At 39.3% G+C, this 10,438-nt stretch overlaps 1 protein-coding gene across 1 annotated transcript in view; it reads left to right on the top strand.

Moving 5' to 3' along the window:
• Positions 1 to 2,037: 2,037 nt before the first annotated feature.
• The window catches only part of TMEM65 (transmembrane protein 65), a 31,022-nt gene continuing 22,621 nt past the window's right edge, over positions 2,038 to 10,438 (top strand). The window contains exons 1-2 of the mRNA XM_085300006.1: positions 2,038 to 2,044; positions 2,521 to 2,760. Coding sequence (XP_085156132.1) covers positions 2,038 to 2,044; positions 2,521 to 2,760 — 247 coding nt within the window. The remainder of the gene's footprint in view (positions 2,045 to 2,520; positions 2,761 to 10,438) is intronic.

Below are 10,438 nucleotides of genomic sequence, written 5' to 3'. Positions count from 1 at the left end.
GGCGCGGCGGCGGCCCCGCGTGGGGCGCGGCGGCGGGGCACGTGGGCCGCGGCGGGAGCGAGGGCGGCGCCGCTCCTGGGAGGCTCCTCCGGGCGCGGCCGCTCCCGCCGGCGGCCGCTCGCCGCTCCCGGGGCGCAGGCGCCTGAGAGAAAACCCGGTTCTTCGGGGTTTTTTTTTTGACCCAGCTGTACTTGCAAACTTGTTCTGCAACGGAACAAAATCCCGAGAAAATCAAATCCTGCCGATTTCTGCCTGGCGCTTTTGCCCCCGGTGCTTAGCTGTGATTTGTGGCAGCTGTCGCAGCTGAGGTGACGGCAGAGGCGTGAGAAATCAGTGTGCATCGGATCTAGGCCTCCTCGCGACTCTGGTGGCAGCGTGCCCTTGGAAAGGGCATTTCTGTGGCTTGTGGCTGTTCTGTACGTGCCTTACGGTGGGCAGAAAACAGTTGCACGGTGCAGCCGTAGGAACGCTGCTTTTGTGGAGTAAAGGGGCCTTTTCAGGTACCTCCTCACTTTTGTTTGTAGTACACCACTGCATAGAAACMCTAGTGTTTCTGGTCAGAGCAAGAGTAGTTCACTTAAACACTCTTTTTTAGGGGCAATACCACTGTTTTGTAGAGCGATTTATTAAGTGACTGTATTTGTTTTCCAGCATGGTAGGCAGTATTCTTTAAGCTATAAGTTGACACTAACTTTTGAATACTAACAACTAATACTCTTCCAAAATAGATCCTTACCAGCTTATGGAGGGTTCTTGCCCTAAGGTTTTTTCCGTCTAGCGGTTACTGCTCAGATAAAACTGGTTGCTCACAGTCTTACTGTGTAACTGGAGGATTGTGTTACGAGTTTCAAAATGAATCTTTGAAGCATATTTTACTATAACATCTCAAGATTTACMCAGAGATAATTCAACAGATGGTCCTATTTTATATCTTGTTGCTCAGTTACTGTTACATACAGAAGAAAGTCTTTCTATAAAATGCTGCGACTACCTGCTAATTTAGGATTTAGAAGACTGAGTAACAAAAGCATTAGAGTAACTTAAGAAACTTAACTGCTTGTGACCTTGTTCATAAACTGCAGATTTATTTCAGTAGTAGAAGTTCCAATTCACTTGTGCCAGAAGTTATCATTTCATATCAGAGATCATTTCAACAAAACCTCAACTGTGTGATTTCTAGTCTCACAGATAAGGATTGTACAGAGTGTAGTAATTCTGTGAGGCCTCAGACCTTCCAGCCAAATTCTTGATCTGTCCAGATAGTAACTTGATGAGCTGCTTTGAGAATTAACTTTTTTTTTTAGCCACTCTGGTGAGGCTTTTGCCATGGTGACCACTGTCAGCTTTTAACTTAAARCAGTGATATTTTTAACTTGTTTAAAAAAACAACAATGGACTTCCTAGAGGCCCATCTTGGTTATGAAGAAATGTTGGAGGTCTGATGATTTTTTTTGGCGGGGTCTAATCTTTAATTTTTAAACTGTAGCGAACCCCTGTTGTATGTTCCCTGATGTTCTTGAGAACTAAAAGCACATTTATTATGAACARGAGAAGAAACACAACACAGAGATCATTCAGCACAGTTAAAATAGGTGCTCTGCTTTCAGTAGATGCTCCTGTTGTAGCATCGGATTCTCCCTGGGTGTTCATATATTTGAGCTGTTCAGGGCTAATGAAGGAAGGGAATTGTGCTGAAAGGAGTCCTTCTATGGGGTGTATTGCCAATAGCTGTTTTCTGTACAGAGTTGGTATTGACAGAATTCAGRTCTTACGTGAGGACAGTTTAATACACACATTTAGAGTAGCTGCTATACTCTACGCCAGTTTTCCAGCAGATAAAAATACAGCTTCAGTGTGAAGTAGTGACAAATGCACGCCGAGGGGATAAAACRTCTGCACTGGAAAGAAAATGATATGGCTACCTGGTTAGATGATGGTGTAGTTTGTGCTTTATTATGACTAAATACTGTTTGGTATGTTTAGTTTATAAAATGAAGATTGCATAGGAATAATTAACTGGTTAAACGGGTTGTGATTATGAGTGGTAAATGGGGGTTGGGGGCAGGGGAGAGGTGTTTGTTTCTCACTCTCCAAGTACTTTCTTCAATCTGTTTGTGTTGCTTTTGATTTTGATAACTGCTGAGCTCAATCTAGATGAAATGATTTTGATGATGTGTTTCAGCCCTGTCTTAATCTGTGGCAGCATGCTTTGAGTAGTAGATTAGTTTCACTCTGGTGTTTATTTCTCAAGAAAGTGATCCAAATGTAGTCTTCAAATTTACTTATCTATCTGCTGAGTAAATTCCTATATCCCTTCTGAGTCTGGGAAATCAGTCTCTCCTCAATCATGAAAGGTGTAAACACTTCTGTTGCTCTGTGCGCTTAAGCTTGTTTCTCGCCTGTGATCTTTTCATACTTCTGTATAGAAAGGGATATCTTAGTCCATACCCTTCTTAATGCAGTCCTTATTGGGGTAAGTTTTGACCTTCTTCCTTCACTACCTCTTCTGTGCCCTAACAGACCCCATATCAGCTAGGGGAAGCTGTCAGCAATATGGGGAGACCTGGGCACATCAAGAACCAAAAGGGGCCTGTTCCTCAGGCCATGCGCAGGCCTACCACCAGAAGGACGCAGTTTCATCAACTATTTGCCCTAGCGCGAAATATGACAGGACACACTATCTGTGGCCTCCGCTAATGGTAGAGGCTGCAGGGAAACCCATCCTTTGCCACGGCTCCTACGCTGAAGAACGGTCCTCAGGTAGGTGAGTCATAGCCTTTGACCTTTAAGTTAGGTGAGTCTGAAGTGTTTTGAAACTTAACACATCTATTTGTACTGTAGTCACAAAACCTGGAGATGGGGAGAGCTTGTCACAGGGTAGTCTGTTCCTGTCACCTCATCATCAAGTGTCTTACCTGGAAAACATCTGGATATTTACTGCTTCCAGCACTGGCAGCTTATTTGAACAATTTAGCTTCATAAAAGCACTTGAAATTTGACATTTTTATTTTTTTAGAAAAGTGTTTTTTCTGTTTGTTTTAATGCTTCAGTCGGAAAACTTCAATCTGTGAGCTTGTGCTAAAGGATGACTGTGAAAGAGTGCTCACCTGGGAGGTGAGACTGAAATAATAGATGTTTTTAGCTTAGGAGAAGCTGGGGGAAAGAGTATGAAACTAAATCGTAATGGAAATATGTTAGCAGATTTTTTTTTGCAGAGTGTCCCAATTTAAATTATAATTTTTGTCTTGCCAACTAACCTTCAGTTTAGTCAAAGCATGACTAAACTGGTGTTTTCAGTAAAGGAAGCTGCAGTCCTTGCTACCTGAACTTACTTTTTCTTCTTCATATAGGTCTTATACTTTTTTTTCAGTCTTTGAACGGTGAATAGTTAGTGTCTGATGTTTTCCCAAAGAGAGGTAGACTTTTAAAATTTCAGCTTGTGTTCCATGTAAGCCTCTCAGCGATGCCAGACGAAGATGATGCATGTGGACTTGAATACAAATAAGTTACGCTTTCCTTTTTCATAGTTACAGAAGCACTGAAGTGCCAAATTGACAAATACCTTTTAAGATAAACTCTAGCAGTTCAGCTTTCCTGTTTGTAGAAACTGTGCTCCACGAGCAAGGTTTAGTTTTGTTGGCAGCAGGTAGTCAAATCCTCTTCATGTTCTTACTTCCTTAAGCGAGGGAGATGGAAGTACAAAAAAAAAACTTGCTGGCAATCTGAAGAATCATTTATGCCTGTGTCCTTCTCTAGCAGTTCTTCCAAACTACTCTGTTATAATGGAAAAAAGGTGTAATTTCTTTTTAAGGAAGGGTGATTACATTCAAGTTTTCTACCTTAAGTTTCTAGCATATGTTATGAAGCGATTCACAGCAGCACTTCCAAGCAGTGCAGCAAGCCCAGTAGCGCGAAGGGAAATTGTTGAAGGCTTTGACTTTCTTAGATAAGAGATRCTAATCATAGGGGAGTGAAGACACAGCAGACATGCTAAGGATGCTGCTGTTCTTAAAAGGGTTAAAATATCCTTATGCCCAGRTGTAACACTTTTGCATTAATAATACTAACACAGTGGGTATCTAGTGTCTCTAGAAATAGCAAGTCTTGACAGTAATAGTTATCTCTCATCTTTGCTGCAAAGATGGGAAAACAGTTTTTGTTGCAATTACRTATGTACATTGAACAAAGTTCTTTGAAGGCATAAAGTTGCATTTTATCATTTAATGGAAGTTTCTGTACTGTGTTCACTACTAAAAAATTCAAGCCTTTTGAACTGTAGTTGCTTGTTTCTCCCGTTGAGGTTGTGTATTAACTGGAAAACATGCAAAAGCTCAATAGCAAGGCAGTCTCGACAGTTGGTTATGCTGCACATCTGGAGAATGCAGTCTTCAGCTAGACTCCATTTGGAGGCAGTGGCATGCCACRCCACATTCATATTAGTAAGTAATCTGACCAAGCTGGTGCATCCTGATGGAAAAATGTGCATGCAAAATGAACATGCTAAAGCATCGTGCTTATCTTTGTAAGAACGTTAGCACTGCGTGGTAAAGAGCACCACCTCCATGCATTYGACAGGGCAGACAGCCAGGGCAAGATCTTTCTGAGAGAATTGCGAGCTTTTGGGCAATGTTAGGTGACATCTTATTTCGGCATCAAAATAGTCGTCTCTGTTTTGTGGTGGTATGTGAAATTTATGAACTTACCTGTTTATTGGAATAGCCTAAGGAGTAATAACCTAGGTGCCACTATTTCAGTAACTTTTAAAGGAAAATTAATTTAACTGAAGTTCTTAGTCTCTTTAAGCATGATCCACTATGAAAAATGATTTTTGTTTTGTATGCATCCAACACCTCTTTATGATACAAACAAACAAATTCATCTGATGGCTTAGATACCACTCTTTCTTGTAGAACTTAATTTGTGTTAACCCAGCAAAGCAGGATTTGATCCTACTGGGATTACTTGCTATCTTGTTTAATGACTGTTTTTTTTACAGTGAAAGTAGGAGGATTTTTGGGAGGACCACTGGTCGGTTGAGACAAGGAGAGGGAGGGACTGTCTTGCTTGTGTGACTTGGTCCCCTCCGTAGGCTTAACGTATGCACACAGGTGAGCTGAGCTGTCTATGGAGAAGGACAGTCTGCCACTGTCTTGCTGTGACYTAGGTCAGGAATTTTTTGAACTTTAGTGTTTGATTGCTGTTCTAGCAAAATGTCTTCTGGCCGACTGGTAGTAAATGTGCAATATGACAGACTGAAGTGCTCTGTCAAGCTGATAAAATGACAAACCTTGGAGCTTGCCTGCGTGCAATCCCTTTGTCTTAAACTATCGCAGCACACACCAAGGCTACTGCTAATCTCACTTGTGAGTCAAAAATATTCAGTGATGACAGGAATAAGCGTTTCGGATGGAAATATGTAATACTTTTCTTAATGCTTTTGTTCAAACTCATGGAGCCCCTACCTGAAGGCAGAGTGCTACACAGGCTGTACTGGTTGTTTTAAATTCTACAAATGGAATTGTTGTGTTTTCATATGGTGGTCATCTATGTAAATTGTAATGCAAAATATTTTGTTGCCTGTGATAAAGTRAACTATTATAAAAGCATTTTCAGCCCAAATGTCAGTTAACCCTAGCCATTTACTTAAAATTGATGTTCTTTTGCCCCCCTCCCCCCCCAAAAGAAGAATGGGGGAACCTTGAGTAAGATCTTGCTGTAGCTGTTCTGACATAGTATTTTTCTGAAAGTAAAAATCACAAGGCCTTAGCTGTCACATGCATCTGTATCTATAATACTCAGTGTTTGGCTTTCCCAGACTTTCTTGCTGAAGAGCAGAGRCCCATCTTCTGCTCTGATCGGAGAACCAGGATGGAGCTCAGCCAGGGAAGCTGAGTCTCACTTCTTCAGAGAGCTCACCAGACAGTTACGTGAATTGTATGACCAGGGAAAACCTCACTGACCAAATAACCCTGCAGCTACTCTGTTGAGTAATAGATAAAGGTGGGAGTCTCTTTTTCTCCATTCATTAATTTTGCACTTATTATAAAACCTACCGCAATTTTCTTTTTATTTTTTTTCGTTGCATCCTATCTCAAGAATTATAGGTGCATGTTAAAACCACCTTCATAGAAGATCTGGAAACTGCATGGGGTGAGGTGCCTTAGTTAAGGGTTTTAATACTTATGAAGTCCAGCTGAGAGCTACTTTCCATCCCAAGAAACTGTAAAGTGAAATTGTGAAGAAAAACAAAACAAAATAAAACAACCAACCAGGAGAAATCCCCAAGCAAAAAACATGAACAAAATCCCATCTCCGAAAGGGACTCACAAGTAGTAGAAAAATCTCTATTATTCATTCTAGCATTACTGTGCTTTATTAGTCAATTCCACATTTGGTATCTTTATTCCAATGTACTTTTGTGCTTAAGCTTTAATATAACTGAATGCTTATGATTTATTTGACTTCCTTTTTAAGATAAAAATAAAATTGCAAATTTAGGTATGTAGAAAGGTTAAWTTTTTCCTTATGTTGTCATCTCTGCATACATCTAGTATCTCTTAGACATGAACTGTGTATAAAATTTTTTCCATTGAGTTTTAATTTGAGCAGCCTAGACTTACTGATTTTTTTCTGTTTCAAACTCCAGAACATTTTGTTTGTACTCAGAGTCTACTTGTGAGTCTTATTCTATCAGTACTAATATAGATAGTATTTCAGGAGAAGGCTATACCTACATTGCTTAAGTATTAGAAGGGACTGAGGTTTAATACCAATAACAGCRTTGGATGTTGGTCCCTTGGAGTATAAGTAGCCTGGAACTATTCTCTAAAAATGTCYAATACCACTGTAACTGTCCACCTTCAAGCCACATTAAGCAAGTTTGCTTAATGTTTGTTGAAGTTCATGTTCTTGTGGTTTAGTTTTCTTCCCCCTTCTGTAATTTTACTTACATGTGTAACTTAACAAATTTGATTCTAACCTGCATTCTGTGCTTAAATGCAAAACTTGGCCATGTGTTTCTGCAGAGGAAGCGTCTAAAGAAACAGCAGTGCAGTCAAGGAGACTGGATTCTCTTTAGTCCCCCCTACATTTGTAAAGGCTCTTTCCTTGCTGGCAGATACTGCAATATTAATTGGAATGTTTAAAATAATGACCTATTACTGTCTTGCTTTTGAACRATTTTAGCATCCAGATATCCACGGGTACCACTTGAGAAGCCAGTGAAGGAGGTAGTATCACCAGAGATGACCAGTACTTTTGGTACAGTAAATAATAATAATAAAAAAAAAATTGTTTGCTAAGATGTGGCATTGCATAAGGCCAGTGAACTGCTGGTTTCTGCTTGCTTGTTTTGATGCAGCTGGCATGCATTGCTACCAGAAATAAAAGTTCACAAATTTTGTTTATTTAAATTAATATAACGACTGAAGTCTCTATGTCAATGATTCCCTTAATACTTCAGAGATTTATTCGTAATGTGACTGGAGGAGTGTTTCATGTGCTGGTCTTGTGGAAAGTCTTCTGAGCTATACCATAATTTCTAGAAAATATTAAACTAGAGATTGTTGACTGAGACAATTGTGTTCACTTTAAGAAGCTCAGTGTCATCTACATTCAGCTAAGCTTAGTGTCATTATGTGTTTTCCTAGGAAAGTGTTGTGCATTTAAATTACATGGTCCAAATGCAATAAAGAAATAAATATAATTTAGTTAACTTTTTTGCCCCTGTCTGTAATTAATTTTTTGGGCAAGGTGAAATAGAATATYGCTCAAATTAAAATTTGTTTTCCAAATTTTGCACATGTTTAAGCATATGATACAGCAAAGTAATTGTCATGCACAAGCATTTTTTAGATCATGAATTAAACTATCAAACCTTGAGCCATTATTCTTCAAATGCGTTGTGTGTAAAATAATACACTTTATAGTCATCAGAAGTCAGAATTTTATTTTTTGATAGTTTAAGGAATGCTTTTGACTTGGGAATTTTACAGTAACTTGAACCTTTTAGAGTCCTACATTGGAAACACTTTGATCTTCATGTTATAGGTAGAAATGAAAGGGAGTGTGTATATTCTGTGAATATAGAAATCTTGTTTTAGTGTGTAATCTAAATTAAAAGAAAATGAATTTTTATTTAGTTCAATCAGTTTACTTAAATTACTCGAATCTTACTCATTTCAGCTGAAAACTCTACTGTCTTATTTAATCGATGTGAGAATGGAACTATCGAGGCAGCTGGTGCCTCTGGGGAAAAAACATTTTATAAAAGACAAAGTAAATAGAAAAATTAGACAATTGCACTGCTTGCATGATATACCTCAGGAAGCTGTCTTCAGTATCTCTAGCTCAGTTTATTTTTTTTGCCTGTGGAGAAGTGGCTCAGACTGGGAAAAGCTGAATTTGAGAGGGCTTGTTCTCTCTTTCTCACCCTCTCTCTTTTCTTTCCTCTTAAATTATCATGATATTATTTCAAAAATTTGAAAGCGAATATTGTTGTTTCCGTTTTGCTGCTCTGTGTGAGACCTTCCTTTAACATCTAAGGTGCCTACTGGAATTCTTTGGCTGTGTACTAACAACACCTGAAATTAAACCCATGTCTCCTCCGAAACAGTGAGGTTTTGAAGGGAAAGTTCCGAAAATACCCATTCTAATCCAGTAGAATGGATATTTCATTCAAAACCTTGTGATATGAAATCATAGGTATTTTTCATGTGTTCATCTGCATTATTTTGGATACTTAGATATTGGTATGTTAATTATTAAAGTATCCACCCCAGCAGCAGTAATGCACATTATTCAGTCTTACTGCTTGCCTCCCCTTGTGTGCTGCGTCACTGGCCAGTTTGCACTTGTATGTGGTGAACTCATCATGTTCTTTGCTTTTTTGGAATACTCTCTGAAGTTCTTCTATTTAATCTCCACGATCTGCATCACATTTTGGCAAAATCCAACAGGCTGTTTTTTTTTTTTTTTTAACATACATGTTTCTTTATGCATTATAATGAACAAATGAAGCATATTTGAACACCTGTATGTTTAGGGATGGGGCATACTCTGTGGCAGTCTTCCTATCACCTTAAACCAGGCCTAAGGAGAGGCTGGCTTGTTTTCTTCTCTCTTGTTTCCTGTACCCAGGAATATAACCCTTTCTCAACACACTTCCTAAATACTTTGTAGCTTTTAGGGATTTAGTGTATGTACCATAATTTGTAGCTTAGCAGTAGTTGTGCTGCTCTTTAGGAAAGAAAAGCATTTCCCTGGGTACATGCCAGATGTGTTGTAGGTATTCTCAGAGCTAAGGTCTACTTTACGTGGTTAGTATCTGCTAGGTAGGGCTCCTGCTTGACTGATGGAGGGACATGTTCATGAAAAATCTCTTTCCTTTCAAAAAGAATGAAAAAAACTTGAAAGAGGCTTGTATAGTGAGGACAACTTGGTCTGACAGGAGCTAGATACACGAGTCTCACCATGTCCCAAAGCTCTCTTTGAAAGAGGAAAATCCGAGACCTGTAATCTGGACACTGGTAGTGCTTTCAAAACCTCYTGGGAAGCCTGCAGACAAGGTTAGGAGGAGAAATACTCTCTGTAAAGTGCAGGGAATGTAAGTGATTCTTACCCGTGCCCAGAGGGGAGTCTGTCTGCTTCTCTCCGTAGCTGTGTGCTGGTGTAAGTAATGTTGAGTWGCCGTGAAGCTCTGCTGATACTCTCTTGGTGTCCACATGCTGCTTGTCACCCAAGAGGCAGTTGTTGCACTTAAACCTGTTACACTTCTGTGCTTGTAAATATCATTAGTTTCTAGTTAGTTGTAGCCTTAAAAAAAAACCCGCTCTATTCGTGGCTTTCATTCATTGCTCTTTGTAGCTTTTGGCTGTGTGCAGTGACCYGCCCTTAACCTAATAGTGCCCAGCTCCCTCTAACTCATGTTACGTGAAGTGARTAAATTGTTCTCCGTTTGAATATTATCCCAACTCTAGTGACAAGCTGAATGGATAGAAATTTTGTTTTATTGGTTTTCATGGAAGACTGGAGAGAAATGTGCATGAGACAAATTATTTTTCATCCGCCTGCTTTTTTAAATGCTGTTAGCTTCTATTTTCAGATTACAAATGACCTTTCAATCCAAGCCGTTTCTTTACATCATTGAATACTAGCAATGGACTGTTTTTTTTACAAAGCACAAGGAAAGATGTGGTGTCACAAACGTAAAATTAACTGTTTTGTTCACAATGTTGAATTTATTTGGCAAGATGGTCATAAATAAGGGTTTTGACCAGAGGGCAGGTGGAAGAGAAGTTTGACCTTCCTTCTTCCTATCTCACCTGTCAAGTTTCCTATTTATTACCTATTTTATTTTATTTCATCAAGTAAAGTAAAGGCAGCAGGGGAGCTAAGTAGCTGCAAAAGTGGCAGTGCTGCTAAAAAAAAAAAAAAAAAA

Source organism: Rhea americana, unplaced genomic scaffold (genome assembly GCF_003343005.1).
Source record: "Rhea americana isolate MKP2758 unplaced genomic scaffold, rheAme1 scaffold_0, whole genome shotgun sequence".
Classification (NCBI taxonomy): domain Eukaryota; kingdom Metazoa; phylum Chordata; class Aves; order Rheiformes; family Rheidae; genus Rhea; species Rhea americana.
The sequence above is the reverse complement of the archived record's forward strand: the minus strand, read 5'-3'. Positions and strand labels throughout refer to the sequence as shown.